This window comes from Nuphar pumila, chromosome 13 (assembly GCF_984573655.1).
Source record: "Nuphar pumila chromosome 13, dmNupPumi1.hap1.1, whole genome shotgun sequence".
Classification (NCBI taxonomy): domain Eukaryota; kingdom Viridiplantae; phylum Streptophyta; class Magnoliopsida; order Nymphaeales; family Nymphaeaceae; genus Nuphar; species Nuphar pumila.
Genome location: NC_143261.1, coordinates 51675832 through 51694190, shown reverse-complemented (window position 1 = coordinate 51694190; position 18359 = coordinate 51675832). Strand labels below are relative to the sequence as shown.

The 18359-nt window shown below is 35.1% G+C and overlaps 1 protein-coding gene across 4 annotated transcripts in view; it reads right to left on the bottom strand.

The window, feature by feature from the left end:
* The window catches only part of LOC149818362 (uncharacterized), a 134574-nt gene that overhangs the window by 92555 nt on the left and 23660 nt on the right, over window positions 1-18359 (bottom strand). For all 4 annotated transcript variants that reach the window (XR_016427158.1, XM_089984680.1, XM_089984679.1 and 1 more), the window contains 5 exons: window positions 7922-8112; window positions 7649-7820; window positions 6205-6342; window positions 5927-6116; window positions 1396-1547 (listed from right to left, as the gene is read on the bottom strand). Coding sequence is in view for 3 of the 4 variants with exons in the window: in XM_089984680.1 (XP_089840806.1) it covers window positions 1396-1547; window positions 5927-6116; window positions 6205-6342; window positions 7649-7820; window positions 7922-8112 (843 nt within the window). In the remaining variant the exon portion in view is untranslated. The remainder of the gene's footprint in view (window positions 1-1395; window positions 1548-5926; window positions 6117-6204; window positions 6343-7648; window positions 7821-7921; window positions 8113-18359) is intronic.

Genomic DNA, 18359 nt, shown 5'->3' with positions numbered 1-18359 from the left:
TTATAAGGGTCGACTCCTCTATGTACACTACAAGACAAAAGAAAGGGAAAACATTACAAGGTCCAAAATACCCCTGATATAAATGTAATGTACAAATAATGCTTAAACTAAGGGGCAGCACACAAATAGTAATACATTATATTACACAACTCTTAACAGCACTCAATAGTGGTTTCTCAAATAGAAGCTCCGGCTTTGACCATATTCAACTCTTGAAGAGGATATCTGGGGCCCTAACAGCCAAATATAGGGAGGAATGAAACAAGCTTATAAATGCAAAGTCAATGTAAAACCTCTCTCTCATGATGACCTCCATGGTGATGAAGCAGCCACCGAGACCTTTTATAATGCAATTGACCATAGGAATGGAGCAGAGTTCAAGGGTTAAAAAGATCCCAATCTATGCAGGGGAAGGTCTCATCTCTGGAACTATGAAAGACTTTCCAGAAACCCAAGGTTGCAGCATCACATAATCATGATTTACCTTCCATGCCTTCTTTCTTGAAACTAGAATCACCTTTAAGTTCAAAGGTGACCAAAAAGGCCATAGATTTGAATAGAGGAAATGAGATCCTACTGGCAGCTTCCTATGAAAGCTTCAAATTCTTAAAGACTTTTTTTAAAGTTATAGTTGTGACCAGTATAGCTACCAATCAAGGACCATGCTATGGAGTTGATGCATCCCTTCAGAAAACCCTGAAGTAAATGCAACACCGTCTATCCTCAAGCAAGCCCGGTGATTAAAGCATAGAAAGATAAGACCAGGTTGATCTAAGTTTAACTGAAGAGTTGACAGAAAGGTCACTGAGGGAAGGTTGAACAAAAAATGAGAGGACAAACGGGAAAAATGAAGGAAGATGTTGAAGGACATTTTATGCATCAAAATTTAGCTAATACCAATCATTCTAATATTTTTGAAGCATTATATAGGAAATATTTTATGTTAATACTGGAATAATTTGAACAATATACGAGAAAGATAAATGGAAAAAATGAAGGAAGATGTGGATGGATCCCTTAGTTGAGCTAACAGGGTCAACTAGGGAACATCCATGGAAAGCTAAGAGCTGGTGAAACTGACATCACACTGTTAAATGCTAGAAAGGGCAATAAGGTTACAACCATGCCATAAAGACACTCTACTACTAACAGAAAAGATCATACTATCTTCGATCCCTCCTAAGATGCAATAGCCACAATAATCAGCTAATATCTAGCTCTTTTTTCTTAATCTCGAACTGTTTTCATTAGCATTAACATTTTGTTTATGCAAAATAAATGGAAAGATTTCAAAATAGAACTATAATCACAATGAACAGAAGAAGAAAAAAAACACTTTGAATTTCCATCACAGAAATGAATAATGTAGATAGATTTCATGATAAGTAGACTAACCAATTTCTTAATGTCAAGCCACCTTCTCCTACCATCCATGGCCAAAACAGTCACAGCTGGTGTCTGGATATACAAATCCCTGTCAAGGCTATCCGCTGCCCAGTGAACAGATTGTGGGCAAGAAGGGTATCCCCTGACAGCTGGTAAAGACCCTGCAAGCAGAAAATGAACCAAATGTGATCTCAAAATTATCAAAACATGCAGGGTGAAAGGTAAGATCAAAGATGGAAGTACAAGTCAAATCCGCCAGACTGACAAAACCCATGTTCAAGACATTAAGTTTCACCTGAGATGTCTTAACAATATGTCTTACACATTAAGTTTCACCTGAGATTACTATTGACTTCTCAATCAATCATATTTGCAAGGATCAATCTGATAACCAATAAGGTGAAACCCCCCTTAAATGAACAGAACTTAAATCAAGGCACTTGATTTTAATTGCTGAAAAAGAGAATTAAATTCTTTATTTTTCCAAAAGCATAAAGGGCAAATCTTATAAAGGAAGGATATTCAAAGGGTAAAGAAACTTTGCTCACAAACAGTGGAAGATTCTTGGAGTAAAAGATAACAAATGAGGTTGGAGTGACAACTAACAAGATACCATCCAAGAGATTCAACCAAGGTAGCAACCATTATCAACAGCAAGGGACAGTCGACCTTCCAAATTGACAATTTGACATTGGTGGGAGGAGAAAACTATTCGTGCATGGAATCAGCCAATCCAAGGTCCACTAAATGTAGGCATGGATGGAGACATAATACCCATACACCAAGCAGTGAACTTGGAAGCTTTAACATATTATGCTTGATTTTTTCTCTATGGAATCCACTCCCGCCTATTTGCAGAATATGAAGTTAGAGTGGGAGAATGCCATCTAACCCTTTTTCTTTTTCTATGTTTCCAGGAATAGCATCAAATGTTGGCAGTTTGATTTCTTGATGCATGACCAGCGGTGTTTCTTAGGCACTTGATACCACCCACATACATGCACAAATTGAAACCACAAAAATGAAAAAAGAAAGGTCAGTAGATATCATACCTAATTTTAGATTTTTTGATTTCACACATCATATTAGGTTTTCTTATGCTTGTATTTGGTGGATGTCAATTGCATTCAACACCTTGTCAATTTTCATGGTTGACCTTCTTACTCCTTTGTTTGGGTGCTGACAGCTTCCTGCTTTCCTTTAAGAAAATGATATAAGAGATTTTTAATTCATTGCAAGTTACAACACCTTTCCCATGTTTCTGATTACCTTCATAGTCCATTCTTTTCATATTAAACATTTCATTATTTGCTCCTTAAATGGACTAAAAGTAAGAAACAGTAAGTGTAAATTTTATAACAGATTTTGACATTTTCCTAACTAGTAGAGTGTTTGCTTCTTCAGGGTAAGAAAGCCGGTATGAATGTCATATAACCAATAGTTAGCAATACAGGAAAAGGAAAGGTCATTAAAAAATAAATACATGATTGAAAATGTCTGCATTCAAAAAGACATAAAAAGGAAAAAAATGAGCTACAAAATTTTGACAATGTATATGCTGATTTTATTTGGTTTTAACAATTTAATTTTATAGAAAAATGACAAAGAACATATATATATAAAGATTTTTCAAATCAAGATAGGACATAGAAACTAACAATTAAATCCATGATTCATGTTACATAGTATAGCATGCTTGCTGGTTTGCTACTGAATGAGTCTAAAACCTATTTGTTCGCTGAGATCCTTCAGTCAATAGATTCAACAATTCACAGAGTAATGTAATAAAAAGGAGAAATTTCCCCTTGTTATCTGGCCCAAACAGACTCATGAAAACCACCATAGACATTCAATAAAAGTCCAAAACCTCTAGCTGAGAAAGTTAATTGCATTTTTTAAAGATTAAGCATTCTATTAGGTATTTTATCTTCTACAACTTGACATTTATAAAACTCCCACTGGTAACTTTCACTTTATGAAGGAAAGAAAACTTCATAAACTGATGTGATGTTCTCTAATTTCTCTTCAATGGGGTATAATTAAGGCTTCCTGCATAAAGTTAATTGCATTTTTTTAAGATTAAGTATTCTAATTGTTTACAACTTGACATTTATGAAACTCCCACTGGTAACCTTCACTTTATGAAGAAAAGAAAACTCCATAAACTAATGTGACGTCTTATGATTTCTCCAATGGGTATAATTAGGGCGTCCTGTGTAAAGGTTAGTAAGATTCAGCAACCACAATCAAGCAGAACTACAGCCATTAGTGTTTAGCCATGGCAAGCTCACGGATATCTTTCACGTTGAACTAGATGATCTGGCACTAATAAATCTAAACCAATGAAATAAGCCTATGCAAAGCTAGGGGTGGGCAAAGTGCCAGCCTGCATATTGACTGGCCAACTGGGCCATTGACCGGGCCCGGCCCATCATTTGACAGGCCAGGCCTAAAGCCCATTTTGGGCCTGCCCTTTGACGAAAAGCTTGGCCCATGGCCCGTCCATTGGCCTGTCAGGCTTATTGGGCCAGGTCGGCCAAGCCAGGTTGACCCGTAAGCCCATTAAACTTGAGCAGGGTTATGGATCGACCAAGGTTGTCAGGAAGGGAAATGGAAACAAGAAATGAGGCTTTCTAAAAAATTCATGTGAAATGGGTAATAATATATATATAGAGAGGGGGGTGGGGGGGGGGAGGGGGGTTAGAGCAAAAATGTAAAATTTGACAATATGCATGAACAATATTATAAGTTTACATAAACTTAACTTCTTTACTCATTATTAGTAAGAATTAATAAATTCATTTTTTCTATAAAATATGTGATTACGCTGACTACAGCAATAAAGCTTAGTTGTCAAAGGCGCCTAGGTGCAGCCCCATCGTCGCTGTCACCGCTTAGGCTTTCTTTAAAGCCTAGGTTTTTTTTTTGAAGATTTTTTTTTTATTTTGAAGACATATCATTTGTTTTCTTCTTCGAGGAGGAGAAGAAGCAAAAGAAGAAAGAGAAGGCATTTATTTGTCCATTGCTTGTATTATGTCTATTGTTGAGAAGAATAAGACATTATTTGTCTATTGTTGAGAAGAAGACATTATTTGTCTATTGTTTGTATTATGTCTATTGTTGTTAATTTTTTTGTATACATGATTTTATTTTTTGTGTATTGTTCATTCGCATTGTTAGTTGTATGGTTTGTTTATTCAATTGTTAATTTATTCTTAACTTGTTTGAGCAGGTTAAGGTTATGTAATATAATTGTTTTACAGTGTTCAACAATATACTATTTGTCTATTGGTTATTATTGATTGATTTTATGTTGTATACATGTTTTTTATTATGTTTTTTATGTTTTTTTTATTTTGGGAAACGACTAGGCCCCTAGGCAGGTCTAGGCCTTTTTAGGGGCTCACCGCTTAGGCTCCGCCTAGTGCCTATGACAACTAAGTTATAAAGTTGGTTATATTTTATATGAACTAGTGCGTATTCAGCTTACTTTTAATAAAATATTGATTTTCATAAATAAAGAATTTAAATGGAACATAGGTCTAAACAGAATCAAGAATTAAGGAAAAAAATAATGCAGTCATATCAAAATATGAAATTTCTCAATCTTGTCCAATACATTACATTCTTCTTAATGTTAAATATATATACAAAATCTAGTTTTTTAAATAAGTAATTAAAATTTTGAATAAAATGTATATCTCAACTTTTATTTAAAAAAAAAACTCATATTTAAGAGAAACATGCAAGAAATGCACAGAAAACATGTTTCCCAAATAAAGGAAACGAGCTGCCCATATAAAGTAAGTAGGTTTCCATGTAATGTGAAACAGGTTTCCCATGCAATTTTAGAAGTTTCCCACAAGTTTTTGAAATGCTAGGTTTTCAGTTTCCCAAGAAACAGGTTTCCCACATGTAGATAGAGTTTCCAGCAATCCTAGGATCGGCCAAGTAGTGGATCCAAGCGTGCAGCCCATGACCCAGTTCATTTTAAGTCAAAAATGGAGGCATCCTTTTATAGATAGTGAAGAGTCATCCCCCCTTCAAATGAACGATGTGGGACTATTTTTCAAAGACAGTGTTCCATGCACATTTAATTAATTAATATCTCTCTCTTATTAGATGAGTAGGATGTAGTGCATTAATGCTAATCTTTTTCTCTTACATGTAAAAATGAGACTTTACACAATAGAAGCTTAGTCCCATATCTAAGAGTAAAAATGGAATCCCACCCCATGCTTATAAATAAGTGCCCCTCCATGCTTTAAAGTCAAAAATTTTATTGATCATGGGCCAGTACCCAACCCAAGTTGACCCAAGTAATTTAAAATAGATCTTAGTGGGTTGTGGATCACACACACACACACACACACACACACACACATGTGTGTGTGTGTGTGTGTATATATATATATATATATATATATATATATATATATTATATAAACACAGAAATAGAAATAGAAATGAGAAATTGCAATTCTTGCACAGCTAAGCAAGAAAATGTTATCAACATGAAAGAATAGAAGAGTTACCATACCAGCAAGGACTTTGTCAACCTCAACATTGGCACGCTCAGAAAGCAAAGGAGCTGGTAGCTGTCCCACCCAGTTAAAGCTTTGAGGTATTCCACTATGAAGCATTTTGGTAAACACAGCAAGCCTTTTGCGAGCACTCATGAATGGTTGACCAGTTTCGGAATCAATAATACTCAGTAATGTGTGTGATACCTATGATTTTCAAAAGCATTTGGTACGTTACGTTGAAATAATTTTAAAATATACATCAAGCATTAACAAAACTTCTTTTTAGCTGCACCTGCACTACAAGTTGATTACACCATAAAATAGATTGATGCTCCATTGAGAGCCACACATTCCTCATGCCTGCAGTACCAATCATAAATCCATGACTGGCAGGTACTATTCCATCTAAAGATGCCAATTTTGTGCGGACCTGGCATAGAAAAAGGGAATTTAAAAAAAGTTCAGAAACTAGTGCATGAATACAGTACGAGAGAAAAAAAGTTACACATTTTGTGTATGTATAGATCCAATCATCAATTTTAGGTCTAGACTTTGAAATTTTTCAACATGGTATATCTGCTACAGGTCAGAACTAACCAAACACAATGGATCTTATGACCCAATTTTAAAATATATGAAAATAAAGTCCAAATTGCAGCATTACCACCCTCCCAACAAAATATCCTCTAGTCATCTACTTGATCCAACATTGAAGTGCCCAAACCTATGTAGTCAAAAGCGCTAGGCGGTGCCTAGTCGGTAGACCCCTAAAAAAGACTAGTCGAAGACTAGGCGGGACTGGTCGGTAGACTCGGTACCCCAATTAAAATATAAAAAAGTAAACAAAATATACATAAAAATATGTTTAATTATTTTACTAATAAGATGGTTTCATTGCACAAGTACAAAATTACACATGCTTTCACAAAATATTAATATACATAACCAGAATATACATATATATACACACACAAATGTATATATATATATATATTTCAATTATTCATAACATATTCAGTATAATCAACAAAATATGTTTTCAACGTTTCACAGAAGCACAATAACACCCACATATATAAATAACATATTACATAGTTCATGATACTAAACATGCTTTCAGGATTTTATAGAAAAAATCATGAGAAACAAACACACACATATATAAAAAACATAATCAATTAAAATTAACTGTGCATGCTTTCAATGTTTCACAGAAAAATCCCAAAAAGCAAAGTAGCAGACACACATATGTATATATATATATATAATAACTAAGTATGTTTTCATGATTTCATAGAACAAATCACACAAACACACCTAGGCGGAGGCAGCTTAGTCATTGACTAGGTGCCTTAGTCGGTGCCTAGTCGGTAAAATTGGTACCTTTTAAGGTACCCACCTAGGAATTGCAAAGCCTAGGCATTTTACTTCGGTTTCACCGACTAGGCGGACTAGTCGGTGCCTAGTCGGGGCTTTTGACTACATAGGCCCAAACAGATAATGCAGAAGATATCCAAAGGGCTAGATGTCAAAGCTACAATTAGGTCTCCATAAACCACTGGCAAGTGAAACCAAATTTTTGATGGGAGACACAAACCAACTGCAGGGGGACTGCCATTGACAAAAGTTTCAGCATCCAAAATGCATGCATCAAAGGGGTTGTGATGCATAAGAACTAATAATTGATAAAAAGAACAAATTAAAAGAAATAATACTGAGGAGTTAATAATCCTCACCTGGTAATCACGAATGCCGCCAGATATGGATATGACAATGACATTTGAAAGCAATGGATCAGACACGGAATGGCCTGAATGTTTCCTCTGGACCTCATAGCCCTTTCTCCAGTCACTATTTACTCGGGAAAAGAACCAACCTAATGAGGGTTGCAGGGCCAGTGGTGGGGACCTGCATTAATAGTTCATGTTCTATAAAAGGAATGCATAGAAGATAGTGTATAGCATCTGTGGAACCTACCCACGGTTATGAGAATTAAAGAAGTCACTTACTGATGTGCACTAGAAAGTGTAAGGACAGTTTCCACTGCCGATTTTTTTAAATGAGGGTGGACAATTGCAGCTCTAGCAACAAATCCACCCATAGAGTGGCCAACCAGTATGACACTTCTGGGTAACCTTCTAGAGGCTTCAGCACCTTCTTTGGATCGTGCATTTTGAGACTCCACATACTGATCCAAAATCTGCTACCATATAAAGAATAATTTTTTACAATTATTGCCATCTCAAAGGCAGCAACACTTTGCTTGCACTCTTCTTAAGAAACATGAAGAAACAATCATTGTGCAAATGATAACCAGGAAAACTTGGTTTATCAACAGTCCTGCAATTTTAAAGCAAATAGCAAGTGTAGATATCAACATATTCTTTCTTGGTGCCAAAAATAAAGCAATCAAGACAAGGTATTATGACATGTATGTAAAATATCTTCTCACCTTAGAATTCCAAGGTTCAATCAAGGAATGGTCCTCACATTTTTGCAGAGGATCAAGCAACATTTAAAAGCTAGAAGCATAAGATGGCTGCAGCCCAATGGATAACAATTTTCTCAGACATACAATGTACAAACACATAACAGGGAAACAAAAAATACTTCTAAAAAGACACTAAGAGAAAAGAAAGATTAGTTACTCAACAATCTTATTATCCACCATAAGCCAAAGAATTAGGGTTTCATAGACAATAGCTTCACAGAAAGCATATCTGCTTAAGAAAAGAAGGAAGAATTGAGAGAAGAATGATGTCCATGACAAACTCTTAATAAACGTAATGACATTTGACTTCAATTTTTTTTGTTCAACCTGAGATAAAACAGCTGTCTTCCAATCCGAATGATGCTATCATTTTGCAGAAAGCAAGCAACAATCAAAACCAAAGCAGAAAGAACAAAACAAAAGATCTCAGCAGTAGGTGACATAAGGCAACATCAAACTCATTTACGTTTGTAAAAAGGCAGCTGCATGGTGATGACACACAAAAACTGGATATTTATATTTAGCTGGTTATCAAGAATTATCCTAAATATTATAAAAGCAGAAGCAAGGGTAGTAGGTGTCAAAAATTAGATCCTTTATAATTTTTCTTAATTGACATGGTTGTCATGTGTTTAAGGTCATTTTCAACTTGTTTGAGCATTTGTGTATGACTTTTTTAATAAGCAAAGTGCTACATGGCATTTTGTAAATTTTCAAAAACTGAAGAGTTGCCATTTAATGTAAAAACTGTTAAATTATGTATATATAAATATATATATACATATACTTATATATATATATATATACATACGTATATATATAAGTATATATATACATATATGTATATATACATATTTCTTTTTTTTGTTTTCTTATTCTCCAAATACCCAATAGGGGTATTTTGGTAAATCCCCATGTAAACTCTCACCTTTCCTTTTTCTCTCCCTTTTTTACTTTTTCTTTTTTTCTTTTGCTTTTGCTTTTTGTAAGACCACAAGGGGCCCCAGCCCCACCCTTCTTGTCGTTGGGGCTCCCAACGACTAGATGGGAGCCCCCTTGTGGTCCCTTCTTCTTGGCTTCCTCCTCTATAAATAGAGGAGGCTTTCCCTTGTATGTGTATTGGGTTTTTTACCCTCTTCTTTCTTTCTTCAATAATATCCAACTTATGACTTTAAGTCATTTTTCCTTTTGTGGGTTTTGTATATACACTTTTAGTGTTTGTGGTCTTGGCTCTTGTGATCACTCTTAAGGAGTGGTTTGCTTTATTGGTGCTTCTGCCCCTCTTCATTACATGGTATCAGAGCAAGGTTGGTGATCGGGCTTCTCTTTTTTGTTATCTTGGGATGTGTGCATCTCAAGCTTTTGAAGAAAGGAAGACTTTTCGGTACCTATGGAACGTGATTCTAAAGTTGAGCTTTCTTTTAAGCTCAATGGATCCAATTACCTTATGTGGGCCTCTGCGATGGAAAATCATCTAAGAGGTAAGAAACTTTAGGGTTTTGTTATGGGAACTACTCCTGAACCCTCTCTTGTTCTCACTAAAATTGAAAATGAGGTTGAAAAAGCTTTAGATGGCCATCAATCCAAAGTTGAGGATTGGGAAAGTAACCATGCCAAAATCTTGGCATGGTTTATGAACAATGTGGACCTCAAAAATTGTGCCAACATTGCTAAATTTAGAAGAGCCAATGAGGCATGGTTCTTTCTTAAGGGTATGTATACCCAAAAGGATCTTGCTAGACAATTTTTTTGTCAAGAAAAAATATGTTCCTCTAGACAAGCGGATACGAGTGTCCGTGACTACTTTAGCTCTTTAACCCCTCTTTGGGATAAGTTTGTTCTTCTTGAGCCCAAATGGGTGGCTCCGGAAGATATTGAATTAAGAAGTGAACAAATTAAAAATGAACATTTTTCCAATTTCTCCATGGTCATCGACCGGAATTTGAAGAAGTTAGGGCATCCCTTCTCCATAGAAGTAAAGCCTTACCCATTGAGGATGCCCTTGCCAAAGTATGCCAAGAAGAAACTCGATTTGGCCTAAGTATTAAGAATGATGAAGTTTTGGCTGTTACTAGGCCCGGATCAAATGTAAAAGCATATAGACCTCCCCACTTTAACAAAAAACAATGGATCTAGAAAGGGAGTGATTTGTCACTATTGTAATTAACCGGGACACATTAGACCGGTTTGCCCAAAGCTTAAGGGAAAAGTGGCCGCGGTTGGAGAAAATTCTCCAAAGAAGGAAGAAGAAAGTGCCAAAGAGGGAGATATCAAAGAAACTCTTAATCATATCTCCGAAGTTCTCCAACATCTTCTCAAGACATCTTCATCTTCAACATCCAGAGCCGCCATCGCCTATTCTTCATCACCTCCAGGTATGTGGATACTAGACTCTGGTGCTTCTTTTCATATGACATCTCATAAAAATTATCTTTCTAATGTTTTTTTCCGAACCCATATCTTCTTATGTTTCAACGGCAGATGGGACATCTTTAAAAATTGAAAGTATTGGAACACTTGATTTTAAAACTTCTCAAAACTTTTTTGTTCCTAAAGTGAGAGTCGTTCCAAAAATTAATATAAATCTTTTTTCCGTTTCCCAAATCACCGATCATGGATGCCAAGTCTCTTTCTCACCTAAAGATTGCACCGTGCAGGATCTCCAATCAGGGAAACTGATTGGGCAAGGCCATAGAAGGGGTGATCTTTATTTTATGGACTTTTTGACTCTTCCACCAAAGTCATTTTGCAATCTTATAAAGGACAAAAGTATTGGAATTTGGCATGAGAGACTTGGTCATCCAAATTTTGTAAAGATGCCTCTTTTTCCATTTTTGAACAATACTTGTAAAGACAAACACATGACTTGTAAAGATTGCATTTTTGGGAAATCTAAAGCTATTCCATTCCCTCAAAGAAATTATTCCACTCAACCTTTTGAACTTGTTCATTCCGATGTATGGGGACCTTCCCCCATTTTATCCAAATGAGGATTTTCGTACTATGTTGTCATTATTGACGACTTCACTCGATTTACATGGATTTACTTCTAAAGTCGCAAATCTGAAGTTTTCTCCTTCTTTAAAGAATTTCATGCAATGGTTAAAAATCATTTTTTGGGAAATCTATCAATTCTTAGATCCGATTCGGGAGGCGAATACATGTCCAATGAATTTCAAATCTATTTGAAAGAAAATGGAATTTGCCATCAACATTCTTGTCCAAACACTCTGCAACAAAATGGTCTTGCGAAAAGAAAGCATAGACACATAATAGAAACCACAAGAACTTTATTAATTTCAAAAAATATTCCAAAATCCTTTTGGGCCGAAGCGGTTCTAACCTCAATATATCTTATCAATAGAACTCCTTCATCTTCTTTGAAAAATCTTTCTCCATTCGAAAAACTTTACAATATGTCTCCCGATTATAAAAGACTAAGAATTTTCGGATGTAAATGTTTTGTTCTAACTCACAAAAATAATAAACTTTCTCCTAGGGCAATTGAATGTATTTTCTTAAGATATGGCAAAAAACAAAAAAGTTATCGATGTTTTGACATATTCAAAAACAAACTTTATATCTCAAAAGATGTCACATTCTTGTTACCTCAAGAAAACGTCATAGATGGTGATGTTGAATCTAGTGAATCTCTCATAGAAGATCATGTTGAACCTCCAAATGATCACCAAAGTTAAGAAGAAAATGTACCAAGGCAAACACAAGTCTACTTTAGAAGGAATGAAAGTAATTCACCTTGTGCCCTTGAAAAATTCTCTCAAAATGAGTCGATTGAAGAATCCTCTCAAAGAAGATCAAATCGTATTTCTAAAATACCAAATAGATTTGTATCTTATGATTATTTTTCTCCAAATTTTAGAGCATGTCTGTTAGCTCTTCACGCATTTCATGAACCATCTTATTATAATGATACTAAACAATATGCTCATTGGAATGAAGCAATGGAACTGGAACTTAATGCACTTAAAAGGGCACAAACTTGGGAAATCATTGATCCACCCAATGGCAAGAAACTCATTGGATGTAGATGGGTTTTTAAAGTAAAAACTAAGAGTGATGGCTCATTAGAAAGATATAAGGCTAGGTTAGTGGCCAAAGGATATGCCCAAGAGTATGGGGTAGATTATGATGAAACTTTTGCCCCCAGTTGCTCGAATGACTAGTGTTTGAGCTATTATTGCAATAGCCTCTATTAAAAAATGGCAAATTTTTTAACTTGATGTCAAAAATGCCTTTTTAAATGAAAATTTAAATGAAGAAGTTTATATGGAACCACCTCCGAGTATGAATTTAAATGGTAAAATTTTAAAATTAAAAAAGGCCTTATATGGACTTAAGCAAGCTCCTAAAGCTTGGTATGACAAGTTTAGTAATGTATTAATCAATTTAGGATTTACTTCTTGCTATACTGACACTGCTCTTTTTGCTAAGAAGAAGGTCATTTCATTATTATTATTCTGTTGTATGTTGATGATATGATCATCACTGGGAGTGACAAAAATGAGGTAAATGATGTGAAGTCTATGATAAAAGAAACTTTTGATATGTCTGACATTAGATTCTTGAGATATTTTTTAGGAATTAAAGTGGCTTACTCCTCGCGAGGATACATCATATCTCAAATGAAATTAGCAGCAGACATTTGAACCAAGTCAGGAATATCTGATAAAAAGAAAGTCGAGACTCCTGAAGTTATAAATGCAAAACTGAGACTTGAGGATGGTGTTCTTCTTGAGGATCCAACCACCTACCGTCAATTAATTGGATCTCTCACCTATTTATCCATCACCCGTCCAAATATAGCTCATGCGGTTCATGCTGCAAGCCAGTTTCAGCATGCACCTCCTTCAGTTCATATGGCAGCCGTAATGAGAATTGTGCGATACATCAAAAATACCATCTCCAAGGGACTCTTCTTATCATCTTCCTCATTTCTTGAATTAACTGCTTTTACTGATGCTGACTGGGGAGGAAATCCCAATGATCGTATCTCAACTACTGGTCTTTGTATTTTTTAGGTGAATCTCTCATTTCGTGGAGATGCAAGAAGCAGCAGAATGTCTCCCTATCATCCACTGAAGTTGAATATCGGGTCATGGCAATGACAACTATGGAAAACGTATGGCTCAGAAGTCTCCTTGGTGACATGGGCGTCCTCATTTCCTCTCCCACCAAGCTCTGCTATGATAACAAAAGTGTGATATACATCGCAAGCAATCATACTTTTCACGAGCGGACCAAGCATATCGAAATGGATTGTCATTATGTTCGAGACGAATACCTCAGAGGAACTATCACATTGCCATATGTTACTTCAGAATATCAATTGGCTGACTTCTTCACCAAAGCGCTCCCAACTCCCCGTAAAGTTTGAGGGGGCATGTTAAATTATGTATATATAAATATATATATATATATACTTATATATATATATACATACGTATATATATAAGTATATATATACATATATGTATATATATATATACATATTTCTTTTTTTTGTTTTCTTATTCTCCAAATACCCAATAGGGGTATTTTGGTAAATCCTCATGTAAACTCTCCCTTTTCCTTTTTCTCTCCCTTTTTTACTTTTTATTTTTTTTTCTTTTGCTTTTTGTAAGACCACAAGGGGCCCCACCCTTTCTTGTCGTTGGGGCCCCAACGGTCATATTTATGATCGTTGGGGCTCCAAACGATTAGATGGGAGCCCCCTTGTGGTCCCTTCTTCTTGGCTTCCTCCTCTATAAATAGAGGAGGCTTTCCCTTGTATGTGTATTGGGTTTTTTACCCTCTTCTTTCTTTCTTCAATAATATCCAACTTATGACTTTAAGTCATTTTTCCTTTTGTGGGTTTTGTGTATACACTTTTAGTGTTTGTGTTCTTGGCTCTTGTGATCACTCTTAAGGAGTGGTTTGCTTTATTGGTGCTTCCGCCCCTCTTCATTACAAAACATCTCTCTCTCTCTCTCTCTCTCTCTCTCTCTCTGGCCAAGAGGAGACCTCCGCTCCATTTATACATACAATGCATTCATCAATTGCAAGAATATGAATAGTTTTATTCTTAATAAACCTACCCATTTAAGAACTATAACCTACAATTATGATATATTGCAGTTTTGGAAACCCATGCATTTTTTTTGTTTTCTTCCTTTAAGGTCAGTTGCTAAGTCACACGGACTCGGCTAAAAGATCGACGCACCCACGTCGACACGCCCCGACACGGGTGCGGACATGGTCAACTAAGTGTCGGACTCGGTCAATGTACTGGGGCCAAGTCCGTCCACATTTTGGACTTGGTCAACTTTGACCGAGTCTATTTTTGTCCATTTATTAAAATTAATTTGGACTCGAGTCGGGTCCGGATCCGGACACTCACAAGCTTCTTTATGTGTTATATTTTGGCAAGTTTGTGTTGTTACTTCAATAGAATTACTCAGTGTTATTAAAAACGCGCCTCAAGGAGCAAAAAGCGTGTCTCGCCTCAAGGCGAGGGGCTTTATGCCTTGAGGCGCATGTATAAAGCGCAAAAGCCCTGAGGCGTGCGCCTCATACGTCTTGAGGCGCACGCCTCGAGGCGAGGCGAGCCTCAGGATGAGGCGCATATGTCTCATTCTTTTGGTCAAATGAGGGTCAAAACCCTCATTTGACCAAAATTTAGGGCTTAAACAGAGAGAGATCGGGCCCTTTTATTTTTTTGATAGCTCTCACGCCTCTCTGGTTTTCTCTCATGCAGCCTCTCTCTCTCTCTCTCGTCTCTCACACAGCCACACACTCTCGTGGGCGAGTCCGAAAACAGGTACGGTCTTCCTCTCATCTCTCTCTTTTTTTCTAACACGCAGCCTGCAGAAAAGAGTTCCTCCTTGCCTAGACATTGCAGTTTGCATTTCCCATAGACAAAATAAGGAAAATGAAAATGGTGTACATGCATATTTTCTTGAGAAAAAAAAGTATACGTGCATAGCCTAAAGTTAGTTTTTCTGCACCTGATTTCCAAAACCAATAAAATATCCTGAGTCCATAATAGGGAAAAACTATTGCCAACCTATTCAAATGAATTTGTGACAATTGTCAAGAAATGAAGGGGTAATTTTAACAGCTTAATGTAAATTTTCTGAATTTTCTTAGAAGCCATCATATTCGGCCAGTTAAAGGAATTCTTAGTTTAGTATATTGGTCTCTCTAGGAATGTTCTATATCTATGGTGATGATGGATATATCAGGTTTATCAACATGAACACATGTGAAACAGTTGTCTTTGTGTGCTCACAGATCAGTTTGATCTTCTGGATGTTTTATCGGCAACCTGTGATGGAATGCCAGTCCCTTCTTTTACACGTAAGATTGATGACTAAATAGATGATCTAAACTACCTTTACTGTTGGTAAATATCTGTAAAATTAAAAAAAAGTGTTTCCAGTACTTAATGTTTTCTGATAAAACACACATACAGTCTCACTCTCATGCTTGTATTTATTTGAGATTTTTTTATTTCTTTCCAATGTTAATTTTTAGTATTTGCTTGAGATTTTTTATTTCTTTCCCGTGTTAATTTTCAGTATTTGCTTCATCAATAAGGCATTTTTTATTTATTTGTAATTTTAGATATTTTTTATAGTTTTTTTAAGTTAAAATTTTTTTTTTAGGCTTACGCTTTACGCCTCAAGGCTTACGCTTCGCCTCAGATTTTGGTGGAGCGCCTCGCTACGCCTCAACGCTTTTCACAACACTGGAATTACTTTTTTATTTTTGCTTTAAAATTTACAATCTTATTATTGTTATATATATATATATATATATATATATATTAAATATATATATTTATATAGAGGTGTCCCCGTGTGCAAAAATTTTGAAATTGCTCTGCACCCGTGTCGCACCTGTACCTGTACCCGCACCCGTGTGACATAGGTCAATTGTTATAGTGGTTGTTCATGTTTTATGATTTACCAAGGCCGGTCTATAAAAGGCATATAGGACAATGTTGAGATCCATCCCAACATGAGAGAATTGGTTGCATAAAAATTTCAGCACGTGCTTGCCACAAAATTTGCCTCTCTTTACAAATGGTATGTTCATTTTATTTTACCTCTTAAGTTTTATTACTATGGTATATATAACTCTTTTTTTCCTGTTTTTAATGTGGTCAGTATTTTTTTTCTTAACCTTTCCTTCATTTGTTGGATAGTTGGATAAACAATATATGACAATATTTTATAATGGTAAGCATTTGCTTTAGCTTTTTCTTGCATGTTTTATATAAAACATATAGTAAGTTGTACAAAAAAACTATGTAATTGCTTTAATTCTTTTGCATTATATGTTTTAAATTACAATATAATACAATATATTTCAAACACATATATTTTTGTTTTTTATTCATCACAAAAATATTAATAAAAATTTATTTAGGTGACTGGCCACAATTTATAATATGTTTAGTATTTTCATTATTTTTGCTTTCAATCTTGAAAAATGTATATGATTTAAACCTTTTTCTACCATTTGAGTTGTCTTTTGGTAAGGTCACAAACTCATTAAGACAAACACATTTCGATACATTAACCATATGCCAGGAACATCACCTTTTTTTTCTTTTTGTGTGCTTAGAAAATGCAACTTTATGCAGGTCAAGATTAACCAAATAATGTTTCATTTCATCAACAGCTTCTCAACATGCACAAATTAAGTATGTAGACATAGGAAAAGAGAACTGTAATATCTCGTATTTTTCATGATTTTTAAAGTCCAAAAATACAAATTTTTATATTATATATTATATATTATATTTAAATTGATAAAATCATGAGAAAATAATTAATTTAGAGGTGATGTCTTGAGCTAAGTATATTTGAGAAATTTTTAGTTTTTAACCTTTAAATTTGAGCGAAATTCAGGTATGACGACCGTTAGATCCGCCTCAGAATGTAGATCACGTAATCGACCTATTTTTCCAAATTCGGATTTCAGTTGGCCCGAAAAATGCATTTTTTAAAAATGACCAGCCTTATTTTGAAACTTTTTATATATTGGATCAGACTGGATCCGCTCTATTTGATCCAAGTTAATATGGATCTGGACCAAATCCATGATCCATATTCACTAGGATTTGGTCCGTGGATGGATTTTGAATTTAGATTTAGATCCAATATCCAAATCCATATCTAAATCCATGCGGATCCAACCTGGACCAGATCCTAGTGAATATGGATCTTGTACTACCCCATGGGGTAGAGCTCTAGCCCAGTTAAAAGCCTCTCTCTAGAACTCGAGTTCTAGAGAGAGAGAGAGACATAGCGAGATATTGAGAGAAAAACAATAAGGGAAAATCATGTGAGTTAGAGAGAAAAGAAAAAAAGAAAAGAGAGAAAGAAAAGAAGAACAAGGAGAAGAAGAAAAGAAAAACATAAACATCATCATCCATCAATTTTTCTATTGTTTTCATGCTTCGAATCAAGATACGAGTTTCAGGAATACGTATAAATCGATTTGGGCATAGGTTTTGAGGGAAAAGGGGGAATATGATCTCAAATAGAGAGAGAGAGAGAGATTTATTTTATTTGATTTTTTATTTCCCTTGTGCATCAAATCTGAAAATATGCATATAGATTGTTTTTTAAAAATCATGCATCTGAATTCATATTGTCGATTTTCTCATGTTTACGCAAATCTGAATATATATATATATATATATATATATATATATATATATATATATATATTCCGGGTTGGCCACTTCTTATAAATCTGAATGTATTTTCGTGATTCAGTTTTGTCGACTTTCTTGTTCATGAACTTGAATATATATATAGATAGATATAGATTCAGATTTGTTGTTGTTTTTTAAGATATACATGTTGTTAAAATATGTATTTGTATATATATATATATATATATATATATATAAAAATACCCGAAAGGGGTATTTTTGTCTTTTC